At 39.8% G+C, this 19176-nt stretch overlaps 1 protein-coding gene and 1 non-coding gene across 4 annotated transcripts in view; both read left to right on the top strand.

The window, feature by feature from the left end:
* The first annotated feature begins 8998 nt into the window (after positions 1 to 8998).
* Positions 8999 to 19176, top strand: part of IARS1 (isoleucyl-tRNA synthetase 1) — a 113497-nt gene continuing 103319 nt past the window's right edge. The window contains exons 1-7 of one of the 3 annotated variants that reach the window (XM_067463589.1): positions 8999 to 9143; positions 11637 to 11715; positions 13485 to 13619; positions 14754 to 14879; positions 15218 to 15374; positions 15996 to 16115; positions 17395 to 17477. In XM_067463589.1, the coding sequence (XP_067319690.1) occupies positions 14761 to 14879; positions 15218 to 15374; positions 15996 to 16115; positions 17395 to 17477 (479 nt within the window). In that variant the 5' untranslated portion in view covers positions 8999 to 9143; positions 11637 to 11715; positions 13485 to 13619; positions 14754 to 14760. Of the gene's footprint in view, positions 9144 to 9230; positions 9314 to 11636; positions 11716 to 13484; positions 13620 to 14753; positions 14880 to 15217; positions 15375 to 15995; positions 16116 to 17394; positions 17478 to 19176 lie in introns of those variants that run through there. The other 2 variants (XM_060765919.2, XM_067463588.1) reach the window with 2 other exon arrangements.
* Positions 13268 to 13400, top strand: LOC132769578 (small nucleolar RNA SNORA84). The gene has a single exon (XR_009630902.1). It is a non-coding gene; the product is annotated as a small nucleolar RNA SNORA84 (small nucleolar RNA).

Genomic DNA, 19176 nt, shown 5'->3' with positions numbered 1-19176 from the left:
GGCTTGGCTGCCAACAATAGAGTTCATAGTGTATTCTGAGTGGAAATTGGAGGCATGTAAGAATGTATTGATCAGTGGCTTTTGATGGAATGTGATGCTTAGAGGTCCATGTTGTAATTGCAAAGCAGTATCAAGAAAGTTAGTTTATTGTATGGGTTGCTCTAGGCTCAGGTATGGTGGAAACTGTTGAAATATTGATGGAATTTCTGAAGTAATTGCTTTGTATGTGGCCATATTGCAAAGGTATTATCAATAGCGGAGAGGTTTTTGGGTGGACTTTTCTGGACCCACTTCTACTCTGGGAGCAATATTACAAGGATCAATAATATCCCTCACAACATCAGAAGTGCATTTACTTGCTCTACTTCCAAAGAGATATATGCCACCCTAAGCTAGCAATGTCCCTCCACACTGGACAAATGGGACAGTTTCTGTGCAAGGCCATTAACTGACACAAATCTATATAATGGTGTTTTTTTTTTTTGCATTTTATCTGGATGATTTATTTTGCAACTGTATTGTAAAGTTTTGTGTCTTATTATTCCTCCTTCTCTCTGTGTGTGCATAAATATATTTTAGCTTGTATATTTCTGGCAGGACCAATTGTTTTTGCTTGTTTTATTTTGAAGCATCACATATCATTGATGGCATGATATAAAAAATGGTTGATGATGATGGTGATGACAAAAAATGGCAATACATAACACACAGTCGCATAATATTTCAAACTTCCTGGACATACAATAGAGTCATAGAATAATAGAGTTGGAAGAGACCACATGGGCCATCAAGTCCAACCCCCTGCCATGCAGGAAAAGCACAGAAATTGACATATACATTACAGTCCCTGAACAGGAAAATTACAAATGAAAATGAGATAGAGAAATAGCTCGATTATATAAGCACAAATTCCAATTAATTAATCGAAGTATGAACAAAGGCAGTGGCTTTATGACACACTACATATATTAACACTAGAGCCCTCGACACTGTGCTTGAAACAAAAAGAATTTTCTCAGAGGGAGTTTTGAACTCAGGAAAAATGGCTTTTTGCAATCAGATTTATTACTTTCACACATCAGCACTAACAGATCACTGTAAAGATCTGAAAGACGTGTGATCAACTTGCCCAGTCCTTTGAAAATTTAGGACAAGTAACATGATTTCCCTCTTTCTGCATCCGGATCTGAGTGAACCGGATCTGAGTCCCTCCTGGAGGTGAGAAGATTGGTATAGAAAACTTTTAAATAAATAAATAAATAAAATAAATAATATTACACTCTTATCATCCCTACAACTGTATAAATATGCTTTACTCCTGAGACCTTAATATCAATGGGTCCTGCAACCAAAGAAATTGGTTAATATCTACAAAAACTCGTGCTAAAACAAAATTTCTTTTTTCCTCCCCCACTTCCTCCTTTTAGTGCTACAAAAGATTAACACAGCTACCTTGAAACCTTTAAACTGGATGGCATCCAGAAAAGGGAGAATTTTTACTAACAGGTAGAAAATACTAATTGTAATAGAATTTTACAACTGGATCTAGAACCAGGGTAACACTAGCACAACTTTCTAAAGCAAATAGAGAAGAGGAATCTAACTTGTCTATGATGAAGAAATAGTACCCTCTACTGGTCTTCAACGCAAATGAAACGTCTGTTGCACTAAAGATGCAATTGATGTAAAGGGCACATTGGAAAGCACACACAATGTGAAGCTTTGAAATGCTTACAGGTTTGAATCAGCTGTCTTGTAGAAACTATTAGAAACAGTACAGATGAAACGAAATGCTGGCATAGTAAAAGAAATGTACAGACTTCCCACAAAGCTATGCCTCGAACTATTATTTTATTCTGTATTTGTGATTTCACCCAGCATTCATTTTTTAGATTATTTGAACAAAAGCTGTAATATGATATCAAATTCTATTCAGAAAGTGAAACATACTGTTTTTTAAAAAATGAAATAATCAGGAGACTGAAGGTGCAACTACACTGTTGAATTAATGCACTTCAACCCCACTTGAATTGCTGTGGCTCAATGCTACGGAATCCTGATGTAGTCCAGATGTATAGGGACAAAAATTATTCTGGACCATCAATAATGACTCTTGCAGGGGAAAGATGAAGGGAGATCAATTACACACTTTGCCTGTTTTAGGATTAAATGCTGACACTAAACACAGGTTATATATAGTTATGATCAATCCTGGTCCAACTTAATTACAATATAGTTCAAAGAGTCAATGAAGCAATATAGTGCTTTTTTTTTAAAAAAAGACGCTTTTTGCCTGGTCTCTAGGGGTGCATCTCCACTGTGGAATTATTTCAGTTTGATACCAGTTTAACTGCCATAGCTCACTGCTATGAACTCATTTATTTTAAACATTTATATTCTGCCCTTCTTACCCCGCAGGGGACTCAGGGCGGAGCACAACATATATACGGCAAACATTCAATGCCGGGGCATAAAACCATAAAAATATACAAACATTAAAGTCACTTATACACAAAGTAAAGACTTTCTGTATATATTTCAGATTTCAATATTAATGTCAAAAATGCATAGTATGATTTTACATAGGATTTGTGCTACATTAGAACAGTAAAGACAAATATCACTTAAGTAAAATAAACATTAAATATTAAATAACCAGAAAAATAAAATATAGGTGTAAACACTAAACTAATCTGGAAATCTGCTATTGCAACACATGCAATGAAGTGGTTTAAAATCAGTATAAAAAAAGATTAGGACTAAGTACGTTGCAGTCTACTTGGAATACATGAAGCTCATTCCAGAAGCGTGTTTAAGAACTGGTCCAAGCTTCCAGAAGAGCCTTGACTAATGGGAGTTATAATTTTCAAGGTCTTCACCTTCTCATCTCAAGAGTGCTGGTACCCCACCAAACTACAACTCCCATGATTCTATAGCATTGATCTAGGGTAGTTAAAGTGGCATAGTAAAGGAAAAGGTTTTCCCCTGACATTAAGTCTAGGGGTTGGTGCTCATCTCCATTTCTAAGCGAAAGAGCCAGCGTTGTCTGTAGACACCTCCAAGGTCATGTGGCCAGCATGACTGCATGGAGCGCCATTACCTTCTCGCCAGAGTGGTACCTATTGATCTACTCACATTTGCATGTTTTCGAATTGCTAGATTGGCAGAAGCTGGGGTTAACACTGGGAACTCATGCCGCTCCTTGGATTCGAACTGATGAGCTTTTGGTCAACAAGTTCAGCAGTTCAGCACTTTAATCCACTGCCCACCAGGGTATAAAATTTCATTAATCCTGCAGTGTAGATGCACACTAATAATGATGGGCAATTTCAGAGATGCAACATAATTTACATTCCAGTTTGGTTGCATTGTTTTAGAAATCACGCTTCAATGACAACTTGCTTCACTTTCCCATTTTTTTTTAGTAAGAGTAGGAATCCACCAGTATGGAAACAGAGAAATGAATCATCTCCTTGGTTTCAGGAAGCAGGAGATGCAGGAAACTCTCAAGAAAACCCTCACAACAACATCCCACTACCTCCAGGCTTTGATTGACAGCAAAATCAAAAGAAGCTTGACTAAATAATTTTGTTGCCAGGAGATAGAACTTCCTGATTATTTTTCACATTACATATAACCTTTGGAAAAAAAGGAATGCTTGGTGGTTTAGAAATATTACAATCCTGTAACTTAACCCACATTTTCTGGTACAGGTGGATTAGTGAAAATGAGACAGAAGAAGTCGTTCTCAAAAACCCTATCTACTATCATTTCCCCACATATTTAGGATGGCATGAATACAGTTAAAGCTGATAGTGTGGCTTGTAGCAGTCCTGCAATGCAGCCTCTTTTTCAGTCCAGTATTATGATTCCACATATGTGTGTATACCAAAGAAAACCCAATGAAACTCATGAGGTCACTATAAATTGATGAATGGCCTGAAATTGAGCATGCACACAAACACACATCATCATGTTGTATTATTGTCAATAATAATAATAATAATAATAATAATCATAATAATAGTTTATATATTCCATCCCCACAATCCGTGGGTTAAAGGCAACCTACATTGTAGAAGAATTGCATTTTGACACTATGTTAATTGCCATGAATCAATGATTTGGTATTATGGCAGTTGTATTATGATGAAGCACCAGCACTCTTTGACAGAGAAGATTAAATATCTCATAAAACTACACACCCAGTGATTCCTTAGCATTGAGCCACGGCAGTGAAAGTGGTGTCAAACTGCATTACTTTAACAGTGTAGATGTATTCCTTGTTCCCATCCCCCATCCAAGGGAGAGAGTTATAATATCTAGGAGTCACAGAAAAAATACTTTCATGTGTTCCGCGAAAATCCACTTAGAAATGTGGTGATAAGGGTTTCTGCAGAGTTTCTCAACATACAGACTGGCTCATCAAGGAAGATGCAATCATCCAGCCAGGAATCATGCTATATTGATGTTGCAGGACATGCTGATTTGGCTGTGAAATTGCATAGAATCATAAGCGTTGGAAGAGGCTGCATGGGCCATCTAGCCCAAGCCCCTACCATGCAGGAAAAAACATAATTAAAGTACCCTTGACAAGATGGCCATCCAGCCTTTGTTTAAAAGCCTCAAAAGAAGGAGTTTCTACCACACTCTGAGACAGAGAGTTCCACTGCTGAATAGCTCTTACAGGCAGGAAGTTCTTCCCAATGTTCAGGCAGAATCTCCTCTACTGTAATTTGAATCCAATACTCTGAGTCCTAATTTCCAGGACAACAACAACAACAAAACAAGCTTGCTCCCTCTTCCTTATGCCATTTGAGTCCTCTTCCCTCTTTTAAGCTGTGCATCTTCATTTCTGACTTAAAGCAACCATTTCGTGGGGTTTTCTTGGCAAATACATACTCAGAAGGGGTTTGCTGCTGCCCCTGCTCTGAGGCTGAGTGTGTGTCCCCTAGTGGGTTTTCATGGCTGAGTAAGAATTCAAACACTGGTTTCTTGAGATCTAGAACTCAAACTATTACTAGCTGTCCATCATGTACTGCTTGTTATCCTGCTGTTGTTAACTGCCATCACTTGACTTTGGCTTATAGTGAACCTATGAATGAGCAATCCTACTTAGGTCATGCAGATTGAGGGCTGATTGAATCTATCCATATGTAATGTGCTCTCCCTCTTTTCTTACTTCCTTCTTCCTTACCAAGCATTATTGTATTTTCTAGTGAGTCTTAGTGGGGCCACGGTGGTGCAATGGGTTAAACGCTTGTTCTGCTGAACTGCTGACCTGAAGGTTGGCAGTTCGGCTCTGTGGGATGGGGTGAGCTGTTGCTATTAGCCCTTGCTCCTGCCAACCTAGCAGTTTGAAAACATGCAAATGTGAATAGATCAATGGGTACTGCCTCAACGGGAAAGGCAAAAATACGCTCCATGTTGTCATGCCAGCCACATGACCAGGAGGTGTCTATGGACAACACAGGCTCCTTGGCTTGGAAATGGAGATGAGCACCTCCCCCAGAGCCAGGGATGAGCACCAACTCCAGATCTGGAAATGAAAGGAGAAGCCTTTGCCTTTATATGTGTTTTTGTCTTTCATTGTATATCATTGTAACACAGCACTGAAAGTTTGCCTGTGTTTGTTTCCATGCTCTAATCCACACTGAGTCATCCTGGGAAGAAGGGCAGAATATAAATAAAGTGTTGTTGTTATTATCATTATTATCTTCTTACAAAATGGCCAAAGAAAGACAGTCTCATTTGAGTAATCTTGGCTTCTAGGGAGAATTCAGGCTTGATTTGCTCCAATACTAATTTATTTGTAACACCTAATATATATCAGATCTATCTGTTATACAATATTCAGTCATGCTGCAATGAAAAAGGAATGGCATCTCCTGGCTTCTTTTTGGGAGCAGAAACAATGGCACTAATCTGTTGTCGGAGCAGGAGAGTGATGTACAGTTCTGGCAAATGAATGAGGCATTAATAAGACTTTCAGATTTCGGTAGTTTGTGCGAGATAAATGCAGCGAATGGATGCTAAGAAAATGACAATGAGCTAGAAAACACCTTTCTCTGACGGACTTCTTAGCTCAAAAGAGTAATCCTTCTCTTCATTTCTAGTTGAAACCTAGGTGACTAATGTTTAGTTAGAAAAAATGCTCAGAGAGCATGATAATACATGTCTCTATCATGTCAAAGATTCAAATAAAAGGACTGCCTCAAAAAAGAAAACAGCATATAAAATGAAAAATAGCTAGGTCAATCTGTCTCCAGCAGCGGCTGAGAAGGAAAAGGAAAGGGCTTGAGGCTGTTAGCAATTGTGGAAGTTAGAGTTCAAAACACCCAGAGGGCTCAAGTTTGCCCATGCCTCACCTAGAGGAATTAGGAGTCAGAGAAAGCCTTGGAGGTTTCCAGAGGTGCATCTACGCAGAAGAATGAATGCAGTTTGATACCACTTAAACAGCCCTGGCTCAATGATATGGAATTGCAATTGTAGTTTTACAAGGTCTTTAGCTTTCTCTGCCCAAAAGTGCACAGCTCCCAGGATTCCATTGGACTGAACCATGACAGTTTCAGTGGTGCCGAACTGCATTGATTCTACAGTGCAGATGCACCATGTCACTCCTTTCCTGCACCCACTGCCCCTTTAAGATCTCTTCTTCCATCCCGAAAGACGCTCTCAGCCCGGCTCACCATTGCCTTCCTGCGAGATTATGCTAATGTGCCCAGAGCAAAAACGTCAGCTCCAAAGGGACCTGGAAAAGTTACTTTTTTGGGACTACAGCTCCTGGAAGGCCACACCTTCCTTCCTTCCTTTGTCCCTCCCTTCTGTCAACGTGGCCAGCAGTCCTATTGGATGAAGGAGCCTGGGAGTTGAAGTCCACCCACAGAAGGGAATTGAAATCCATGTTAAAGATTACCTTTCTGATAAAGGAAGTGTTGCCCTCATTTTCAATCTATATAGATTTAGATATATTGGACACATAATGAGAAGACAGGAAGCTTAGAGAAGACAATTATGCTGGGGAAAATGGAAGGAAAAAGGAAGAGGGGCCAACCAAGGGCAAGATAAGATGGATGGTATCCTTGAAGTGACTGGCTTGACCTTGAAGGAGTAGGAGTTGGTGACGGCTGACAGGGAGCTCTGGCGTGGGCTGGAGTGACTGAATGAATGAATGAATAACAACAACAAGATATTGCAGATGTTATCTTAGATTCCTTCTTCCCCTCCCTTTCCATTCTTTTTTTTAAAATTATATTCTCTTGGAAACAATGCCAGCTTGGGTGCATCTATTCTGTAGAATGAAAGCAGTCTATTAAACTGCCTAGGTTCAATGCTAAGGAATTGTGGGAGTTAGAGTTTCCCAAGGCCTTTAGCCTTCTCTGACCAATAGTGGAGCTTCCTCACCAAACTACAAATCCCAGGATCTTACAGCATTGAGCCATTGCAGGGAAAGTTGTGTTAAACTGCATTCATTCTACAGTGTAGATGGATCCATAGATTTAGGTGATAAAGGTATTACTGTAGATTCCTTCATCACAGGAAAGTATCTATATAAATAAGAATGTAATGTTCGTTGTGGGATTAACATAACTCAAAAACCACTGGACGAATTGACACCAAATTTGAACACAATACACCTATTGGCAACAAGTGACCATCATTCATAAAAACACTGAAAAACACAGCGGAAGAGACTTAAAAAGCGAAAAATTAAAAACTATATTACAATGCATGCGCAAAACCACATATATACACATATACACAAACACACATATATACACACACAAAACATGTATACACAGACTGGACCACAGCAATGCGTGGCAGGGGATGGCTAGTGTGTTTGTGTATATACAACAACCCAGTGATTCCGGTCATGAAAACCTTCGACAATACACCGGACAAATTGATACTAAATTTGGACACAATCCATCTATCAAGCCAATGAGCGACCCTCACTCATAAAAACACTGAAAAACAAAGCAGAAGAGATTAAAAAATAAAAAATAAATAAAAAACATTACAAATGTATGTGCAAACCCACACACACAGATATATACACAAATGCACATATATACACATACACAAAACATATATACACAGTCTGGGCCATAGCAACGTGTGGCAGGGGCTGGCTAGCATATATATATATATATATATATATATATTCTTCTTCTTCTTAGGCGATCCCTCTTTGGACGTGCAAGATGGTCTTCCATGATGGATTTCCTTGTGGATTCGTAGGTGGCTGTGGAGCCCTATTCATGACCCGCATCTTCTCCCACAGTGAAGGCATTGGTTTCAAGGTGGAAGGCGTCCCAGTCGGGGTTGGCTTGACACGCCTTCCTCCTGGCATGTTTCTCTTTCACCCTCCACTCGTGCCTCCTCGAATTCTGCAGCACTGCTGGTCACAGCTGACCTCCAGCAGGAGCGGTCAAGGGCCAGGGCTTCCCAGTTCTCAGTGTCTATGCCAGAGATTTTAAGGTTGGCTTTGAGCCCATCTTTAAATCTCTTTTCCTGTCCACCAACATTCCGTTTTCCGTTCTTATGTTCGGAGTAGAGAAACTGCTTTGGGAGACGGTGGTCAGGTATCCGGACAACGTGGCCGGCCCAGCAGAGTATACACATATACATACACACACACACTATATTTTAAATATATTTTAAATATATGCATATATCTATAGTATTAGGCGATAAAGATATAAATTACTGTCGATTCCTTTTTGCCCTCAGTGCCCTTGGTTTTTTGTATATTTAATAAAACAAGGAAACTGAGGGCTAGAAGGAATCGACAGTAATAAATACCTTAATTGCTTAATTCTAGTGGGGGGTTTGCTTTGCCACCAGGCGCCCCTGCCTCCTGTTTTCTGTCATTAGATGGAGGCGTGGAAGGGATGCCTTGTTGGAGATGGAGGCCTCTTCCTCCTTCCTTGGTTCCTTCTCCTGGGAGGGCGCCTACTGCGCAGACTCCGAGGAAGGGGGCGTGGCGGCCTCTCTCTCTCTTTCCTTCCTCCCCTCCTCTTGTCTTTCCTCCTCCGAAACTTCCTGTCATGCTGCCTCTTGCTCCGCGTTGCATCAGACCTCGCCGCCCGGCTGCTGCTGCTGCGCCTGCCTCGCCTGCTGCTGGGCCTCTTCGGCGGGTAAGGCAGGAAAGCGGCCTCTCCTCCTCCTCCTCCTCCGCAGGCCTTGCAGCCCTCTCTCTCTCCCACAGCCGGAGGAAGGTGGGCAGAGGTCTGGAAAGGCCTCCGTTTCTTCCTCCGAGGCCTAAATGGAGGCCCAAAGGTCCTGCCTCTGAGTTAAGCAGGCTAAGGTGGGAAAATCAGGTGCTATTGCAGGTATAGGCCAACTTGAGCCCTCCAGGTGTTTTGGACTCCAACTCCCAGCATTCCTAACAGCCTCAGGCCCTTTCCTTTCCCCCCTCAGCCGCTTAAGCGGCTGAGGGGCCGCTCAGCCGCTCAGCCCAAATTGGTCCATACCTGTGCTGTATGCTGTATATTTCAGAATAGGGGACTCACAAATCCTTGCCTAAGAAAACCATATGGGGTTGACAGGAGACCTGAAGGCATGCTTCCACATATGTGTGTATACCTATATGTGTACAGCATATACTTACTTTACTTAAGTGATCTCTCATCCGAGTAGGATTGTCTTCCAAGATCAGTGGCCGTGGAGCCCTACTCTTGATCTGCATCTTCTCCCACAGTGAGGGCATTGGTTTCCAGGTGGAAGGCGGTCCTGGTCAGGGTTGGCTTGATGCGCTTTCCTCTTGGCATGTTTCTCTCTTTCACCCTCCATTAGTGCCTCTTCAAATTCAACAGCACTGCTGGTCACAGCTGACCTCCAGCTAGAGCGCTCAAGGGCCAGGGCTTCCCAATTCTCAGTGTCTATGCCAGGGTTTTTAAGGTTGGCATTGAGCTCGTCTTTAAATATCTTTTTCTGTCCTCCAGCATTCTGTTTTCTGTTCTTGAGTTCGGAGTAGAGCAACTGCTTTGGGAGACTGTGGTCAGGCATTCGGACAACGTGGCCAGTCCAGCAGAGTTGATGGCGGAGGACCATCGCTTCAATGCTGGTGGTCTTTGCTTCTTCCAGCATGCTGACATTTGTCCGCTTGTCTTCCCAAGAGATTTGCAGGATTTTCCGGAGGCAGCGCTGATGGAATCGTTCCAGGAGTTGCATGTGACGTCTGTAGTCTGTCCATGTTTCACAGGCATACAGTAGGGTTGGGAGGACAATAGCTTTATAAACAAGCACCTTGGTATCCCTACGGATGTCCTGGTCCTCAAACACTCTCTGCACTCACAGAGCCCAGGTGGTGTTGTATTTCAGTATCAGTGTTGACTTTTGTGGGGAGGTGGCTGCCAAGGTAGCGGAAATGGTCAACATTTTCTAGTGTTACACCATTAAGCTGTGTTTCTGGCATTGGAGAGGGATTGGCTGGTGACTGCTGGATGTTTAATGACAGGCCGAGCTTCTTGTATGCTCCTGCAAAGGTGTTTAGAGTGGCTTGTAGGTCTTCTTTTGAATGCACACAGATGATGTTGTCATCAGTATATTGGAGTTCTATAATAGATGTTGTTGTAACCTTGGTTTTAGCGTTCAGTCTGCTGAGGTTAAATAGCTTGTCACCTGTCTGATAGATGATTTCCACTTCGGTGGGAAGCTTCCCGTCAACAAGATGAAGTATCATAGCAATGAAGATGGAAAATAAGGTTGGGGCAATAACACATCCCTGTTTGACACCTGATTCCTCCTTAAATGGGTCACTTTGAGAGCCATTGCTGTCCAAGAGCCATTTCTGCACAGCATATACATATATGTGTGTGTGTATACAAGCAGTCCCCAAGTTACAAACTAGATAAGTTCTGTAGGTTTGCTCTTAAGTTGAATTTGTATGTAAGTCAGAACGGGTATATATTTTTTTAAGTGTAGCTCCAACCAAATATCTACATTCTTTAGCTTTGCATAGCACAGGGAGGGTTTAACACTCCTGTGGTGTTTCTTTTGCTGTCCGTGTCCCTGTTTGGAAGATTTCACTTTCTATCCCTGTAAGAATTGGATTTTGGAAAGTGTGGTCTGTTGTGGAAACAAGGATTGGTGAGAAAGCTTCAGTGGAGACACTTTTCACCATGACGACTCTTCCAGGAGTGAATTTCCCTTCTGAGGAATAGTTTCATCTCACTTCCTGGTGTCTCATTCCCTTTCTTAATTGTGAGTCAGATGTAAGTCGGATGTTTGTAACTCTGAGACTGCCTATATGTATGTACGTATGTATGTATGTGTGTGTGCGCGTATGTATGTAAATCCCAACCAGTTTACCAGCTGTTAGGATTTCAGGGAGTTGAAAGCAAAAACATCTGCAGACCCATAGGTTGAGAACCAAGGGTCCACATCATGTGTGTGTATATGTTGTGGTCTCTGTCTCTCTATGTGACACTGATTGTGGTTTTCAGGGCTATACAAGGCATGCCCTCCCAACCTAGAGATTATTTTGAAAAGCACAGTCAGATTGGGTGACTACGGCCTGGAACAATTGATTTCAGTTACATGTTTATTGGTGTACTTTTGCACTGCTTTAGTTTATTTAGCTTCACAACTGTTAAAATGCTTCTTGACAGCATCTTTGTTTCTTTCAGGGTGGAGGCCTGCTTTCCTGTTGGCAGTAAGTTTAATACCAAGGTCATTCGCACTGGATGCTCTTTTCTCTTAAAATTCGTGAGTAGTATTACATTTATTCATCAAATTTGGTACCCTAAATTTTGTATATGACTACAGTACAGCAAATTTTGGGTGGTCGCATATTCAAACAAAAAGCAAGCAATTCTTGTGCACCTTTAAACAGATTCATAAGCAGATTGTAAGAATGAAAAAGAGACAATTTAGTATCGTGTTTATTTAGTGCTGGATTTTTCTTTTACATCAAACAAAGTGCATAATCAGGTAGTTCTTCGTATCATATAATTAAAATGTACTTTCAGAAGAATTTCTAGTCCTTGTGATGGCAATTATCTAGCCAACAATTAGATATGTGAAAGGGAATTTTAAAAAATTAAATCCTACCTTTGATTTTATTGTGATCTCTCCCATTTTCCCTGTTTCAGTGTTTTCTCTACTGAATGGTAGGCTATTAATAAATCAGGATAAGACAGGCTTTTGAAAATTTATTTTATTGACTATTAAATCTTATTCAGTTTGAACATTCCAGATTAGTTTACAGTTAAAAACATAAATAACAATATAGTTGGAGTGACATTTACAAATATGAATAAAACTCCAGCAATAAAATATTTTTAATTGCAGTAACATTTACTGTATTTTCTGGCATATAAGATGGCTGGGCATATAAGACGACCCCCAACTTTTCCAGTTAAAATATAGAGTTTGGGATATACTTGCTGTATAAGACTACCCCTCTTCCAACACACACCAAATAAAATTTAAAAACACACACACACATCAGATTTGATTTCAAATCCAAGACTATCAGAGCAGTAGCTGGCTCTTCAGCTTAGAAATGGAGATGAGCACCAACCCCCAGAGTCGGACACAACTGGACTTAACGTCAGGGGAAAACCTTTAGCTTACATAGAGGGATCTGTAAACTCCTGCATGTTTATTATTTACTTATTTAACAGTTGTGGTTCCATGGACTGTAATAAAGTGCTATAAAGTTCTACCTTACCTAGAGTGAGACCAGGACTGGGCCCAACGTCCTTTCCCCAACAGCAACAATAATTGAACCCTAGAGTTGGACGGGACTCCAATGGCCATCCATTCCAACCCTACTCACTCCTGCCAGGGAGGAAGACACAATGCAAACCCTCCCAACAGGTGGCCATCCAGCTCTGCTTGATAATGATGATGATGATGATGATGATGATGATGATGGAACCCTTGAGTTGGAAGGGATCCCAATGGCCATCCAGTCCAACCCCCTCCTGCCAGACAGGAAGACACAATGCAAACCCTCCCATCAATTGACATCCAAGTCTTGTGACTGAAAAGTCTTCAGGCTTCCCTGGGGAATGCATTGTACAGTTGGGCAGCCACAATAGAGAAGCGCCTTTTCTGGTTTTTATGCTTCTGAGCATGGCTTTCTAAGTATAACCTTAACCAAAACTTGAGCAGATTTCTGCAGGTTCAAGAAGATATTATTTTTAGCAAACCTGTATAGGAGTGAATTGTAAAGTTCTCTGAAATATCCTCTGAGGTAGCCATTACTTCCTGGTGTTGCAGTGCATTAAGGAAGGTTGTAGCTTATGTACTGGCCCTGTGGTTACTGGATGCTGTTCTCTCAGTACAGTGGTTCAGTTAGTAGAAATGGGCCAAAAGTAATGCTTTGACTTACGCATGGAGTCTGACTTGTTAGCAGCCTCCATAGCCCGGTCATTGTGACACTTTACTATTATTACATGCACAGTACTTTTTCTGGTGGTAAGAATGCTCAGTTTTGATTTAGTGTTTCTTCTTCTTCTTTTTTTTAGAGATCTTAAACTGACCTAATATTTATCATGCAGAAATGAAAGAATAGACCAGGAAAAGTAAATGCAACAGACCAGTTCTAAGTGAAGGCAACACTGAAAACATTGCATTCATTTTCCTTTGCTTTAACTTCTCTGGTATACATGTACAGATATTATTCTCTCAACCCCCCCCCCCCAATTTCTTTTGTTTACCACAGGTGGCTATTATTTTATTATTTTTATTTATTAGTTATTTACTGCATTTGTACCCTGTCCTTCTCACCCAGAAGGGGACTCAGAACGGCTCACATGAAAAGCCAAATTCAATGTCATATATTCCTACATAAATTAAAACAAAACATATATATTAAACCCATAAAGTTAAAAACAGCTTAATCTTAAAACTAATTAATTAAAATCACACAATAGAAAGGCATAGTCCAGGAGCCATTCCAGTCATCAATTGCACTATTCCATAGTCACTTATTGCACAGAGAGTTACTGTCCAAAGGCTTGGTCCCACACCCATTTTTTCACTTTCCTTCTGAAGGCCAAGAGGGAGGGCGTTGATCTAATTTCACTGGGGAGGGAGTTTCATAGCCAAGGGGCCACCACTAAGAAAGCCCTGTCTCTTGTCCCCACCGGTTGTGCCTGTGAAGGAGGTGGGATCGAGAGCAGGTTCTCCCCAGAAGATCTTAACCTCCGAGATAGTTCATAGAGAGAGATACGTTTGGACAGGAAAGCTGGGCCAGAACCATTTTGGCAGTGGTTCTCAGCTTGTGTGTCCCCAGATGTTTTGGTCTTCAAATCCCAGAGATTCAAATAGCTGGTAAACAAGCTGGGATTTCTGGGAATTGTCGGCCAAAACATCTGGGGACCCACAAGTTGAGAACCACTGGTTTAGGGCTTTATAGGCTAAAGCCAGCATTTTGCTAAATGGAACTACAGATGTAAACATAAGGAGCATGTAGCACGGGAAACTGAGCACATGAGTATTGAATATAGTTCGTATTGTTTCCAGGGAAGGATACATACAAATGTGATGTAAGCAGCTCTCTAGAAACTACAGACATGGTGCTGGTGGAGAAAAGTATTTTGAAGAAAATAGCACCATTATATATGGTCCACCATGGTACTTCTTAGGTTGTAGCAACTGGAATCCTTGACTGCTGACTCATACTAATTTCCATCAGTGGATTGACATGTGCCACAAAATGTACTTTTATATAGCTTATGCACTTTTGGGGCAAAGTATGGCCGTAATTTTGTGTCCTGTCTTGTTTCACACAGGGAAAAGATGGTCCAACAAGTTGCAGAAAACATAAGCTTTCCACAAGAGGAAGAGAAAATATTGCAGATATGGAACAAGCTTAATTGTTTTCAAGAATGCTTGAAACAATCCAAAAATAGGCCAAGGTAGGAATATGTATACCTAGTTTTGTTCTTTGACATACCTATAAATTGGCAATATGTAGCTTTTATTCATACCTTCAAAGTTTGAGATGCTGTAAATTCTGATATTTTGACCCTCAATTAATGGAAAACAAAACACAGTGGAAAGATATCCGATAAAATTATATGTTTTATTTAAAAAACAAATACAACCATCCATTCTATAATTATGACATTATTTATTATTTGTTTCACTTAAGTATAAAATTAAGAAAAATGTATTACAATATTTGTTTCTTTTTTCTCCTTGAGAGATTTTTGTTTCTAAATGTGCAGTGTTTACTCTTTATCTGTTTTCATAGGTTTACATTCTATGATGGACCTCCATTTGCCACAGGGCTTCCACATTATGGACACATACTTGCAGGAACCATTAAAGACATAGTAACTAGATTTGCTCACCAGAGTGGATTTCATGTGGATAGAAGATTTGGCTGGGATTGTCACGGCTTGCCTGTGGTATGCTGCATGTTTTTTTTTCTTGTATTTTCTTGGTATATAGTTGTTTGTTTTCTTGGTTGTCCATTGATTCCTGGTGTTCTTCTATGCTTACAGAAAACTCCATGTGAATCTCTTTTATAAAATAACAATCAACTGAACTTTATGGTGAATGGCCTACTTCCAATTTATCAGATATTAGTGGCCCTAACTAACTAATTGTGGGCTTCATCCAGTATTATCCATATGTCAGAATTTTCCTTTGCCTTCTTTCTCTCTGCGCTCTCCCAGATACACTCTGGCAGATTCCCTGTTCTGTTGGAGCACATCTGAGATGTGTCCAGGTCGGAAAAGAGGATATGTTCTTTCAGTAATTTCTGTTTTGCTCTTGGATACATCTCATGGCTTAGTTCATTCTGGACATTATAGTAATAACCTTTACAAACTGTGATCAGTGGGTTGGTGTGAGTTTTCTGGGGTGCATGGCCATGTTCCAGAAGTATTCTCTCCTGATGTTTGGCCCACATCTATGGCAGGCATCCTCAGAGGTTGTGAGGTCTGTTGGAAACAAGGCAAGTGGGGTTTATATATCTGTGGAATGTTTGCGCTCACCTTTAAACAATTGTTTTTGGGATTTTTTAGGAATATGAAATTGACAAAGCCTTAGGCATTAAAGGCCCAGAAGATGTTGCAAAAATGGGAATTGCAGAATATAACAACAATTGTCGAGGGATTGTGATGAGGTATTCACAAGAATGGAAAGTGAGTAAAATACATTTTTTTAAAATCCCAGCATCTCGAACAATATTTCCATTACCTAGTATGTACTTTTCTTCTCCTCTAACACACACACACACACACACAACTGGGATCCAAAAAGGTCGTGGAAAGCTGCTGATAGAAATTCATCTTATGGAATTAACTACATGGTTCTTTGGGTCCCAGCTGTTAAAAATCAACATAGACGGGCAAAGAATGTCTTAGAATGATGATAGTTCCCCAACCTTTGCTCATTCAACGTTCTTTATTATCCAACGCAGTCTGGATCCACAGCTTTGTGATATTTTGGTGCTAAATTTGTAAATACAGTAATTACTACATAACGTTACCATTTTTTGCTTTTCTGTCGATTTGTTGTAAAATATGATGTTTTGGTGCCTGATTTGTAAAATCATAACGTAATTTGATGTTTAATAGGCTTTTCTTTAATCCCTCTTTATTATCCATCATTTTCGCTTGTCCAACATTCTACTGGCCCATTTATGTTGGATTAGTGAGACTGTATTAGTAGAGTACCAAGGCTCTGTTTTTATAACAAGATATCAGTGCAAGCAAAGTGATGGTTTACATGTGACAACCAAAGATATAGAGCGAGTTTAGAAAAGAAGAGGTTCTAGGGATAATTTGTAAACATTCTTTATAAAAGGAACACATTAAAGAATTTCAGAAGAAAATCAGTGTGTTTTGTTTAGATTGCAGCAAAGCATGTGATTGATTAGAACATAGTTTTCTTTAAAAGAAACGAGTGTGTCACAACATTTCATTGATCTGATGCAAAAACCTATACTTAACATAAGAGACCAATGTAAGAACAAAAATGGAGAAAAACATTTTCCAGTTGGGAAGGTCCTCAGAGAAAGCGGCATTTTATCATCCTATCTGTTAATTTGTTTGATTAGTATATTGTAGGTAAGCTTTGATTGCACTCAGTTGAAGGAGGTGTGAAATTTGGAGGAGGGAACATGCACAATTTAAGATTCACAGATGATACCAGCAGAAAAGGCAAAGACTTGGAATAGCTATTGAGGAATGTTAAGACATTGGGTTGTGAGAGATAAAGTGATTATGCAAATCATTTACAACACACAAATTCCATATTTTGCCAAGTCCAATAACATTAAATCAGAGCAGGCTATTAAGGGAAGAGCACTGTCTTTTTTATTTGTGGCTGCCAGAGTAGAGCCTGATTTTCCTTCTTTGTGCTAGCAAAACCTTCAGCATTGCCTAGCTGTTGCTTAGGTCTCGTTTAATTTCTTTGCAGACCAGTGTTACAAGACTTGGACGGTGGATTGACTTTGACAATGATTATAAAACTCTGTATCCAGAATTCATGGAGACTGTGTGGTAAGTGTCTTTCGACTTGCTGGTATCAGAGTATGTCTTTTTTGTGGTTTCTCTTGAAATATGATACCAATATGATATCAATATGATATAAAGGTTCGTAGAAATTTTATTTTATAAATTTCCCTAACTACATAGTCCCAGAATCTGCTTGATCTCTCCTGTTCACTCTTATTTCTGAAAAAGTGCAATGCCTGCCATATACTGAGGGCTTTTTGTGAAATGTCAGTGTCTACTAGTCATGTTAACGGTATACTTGCTAATCCTAACAGCAGTGTAATATAGAATGTGTCTGAATACTATTATTGGAGTGTAAATTTTCCCTTAGTTTTATACTTATGAGTGATTTTAGACTTATACTCAACATGTCTATTGTTATTTTTCTTTCCTATGTATTATGATTTGTCTAATTGTTGTGTGCCTACTTTTATTTATATTACGTTCCTGTTGTAAGCCACTCTGAGTCCTCTTGGGTAGAGGGGGCAGGATATAAAGAAATAATAATAATAATAATAAATAGGAAAGGGTTATTTCATGTACTAGTCATGGGTTTCCCCCTTGGCATCTGATTCACTGTTGTGCCATATAGCAGTGGTTCTCAACCTGTTGGTCCCCAGGTGTTTTGGCCTACAACTCCCAGATATCCCAGCCAGTTTACCAGCTGTTAGGATTTCTGGGAGTTGAAGGCCAAAACATCTGGGGACCCACAGGTGGAGAACCACTACCATATAGGATAATGGAATAGATGCATAATTTGTTTGACTCACAAGAGATGCTCTCATGCTCTTGTTAGCTGTAGTACTCATTATTGTATGGAAGAATAAGTTAATGGTAGATACATTTAAACTACTTTGGTAGATGGTTACATATATTTTTCAGTGCTGAGATATCCCCATATTGTGCAGCAGTGTCAGTTGCTATTGAGAGAGCACATTCCTCTTCCAGTTGGCTACTAAACACGCCTTATATGAATGAAAATAATATTACTCCCTCCTGGATACCCCTAATATTGTGTATACAGCATAGCTTATATGTTGAATCAGACTATCCCACCATTTTAACCCTTCTTCCCATATTGGCAGAAATCCGTTCAGCTGTTCTCTTATGATGTGATTACCAGCAAACACACTGGGACTTTATTTTGTTTGTATGGATTGTGCAAAAAAACAACAACAAAAAAAACCCTGCCGGTATTTTTCTTTGTTTGAAATGTTACATGACACAGATACAGTAAATTGATGTAATTGTCATAGTAATTACCAGCTAAAGAACATGGATTTCTGTTGGAGTAAAGTGATTTCAGTTGGAGTAAAGTGATTTGATCTTTTTCCAGTTGAAAAAAGTTGGTTGACAATTTTCCTGTATTTTACATTTCCCCATAAAGCGTACATATCCAACCCTACTGAGCTTAGAGTGTCTAGTAATTCACAATTTGTATAAAGAACATGATGTTTTGCATGAAATCCCATACTTAATTGTTGTACTATCCATGGTAGTTATGCTTGTTAAAAAAGTGTTGGGAGATTCGGTTTATTAACAAAAGACCCTCCTCATAAATGCACAGCAGAGTAACTTGTTAGCCGCAGTGTGACCCAGCACCAGTAGCCCAAAATGATAAAAAGAACAAAAACACACAGACCAAAGTTATATATTTTCTTTAGAGCAAAATAATATGGTTGTACTATTTACAAAACAAGGTTTA

Source organism: Anolis sagrei, chromosome 2, assembly GCF_037176765.1.
Source record: "Anolis sagrei isolate rAnoSag1 chromosome 2, rAnoSag1.mat, whole genome shotgun sequence".
Taxonomy (NCBI): Eukaryota; Metazoa; Chordata; class Lepidosauria; order Squamata; family Dactyloidae; genus Anolis; species Anolis sagrei.
This window is presented reverse-complemented; position numbering and strand designations above follow the sequence as displayed.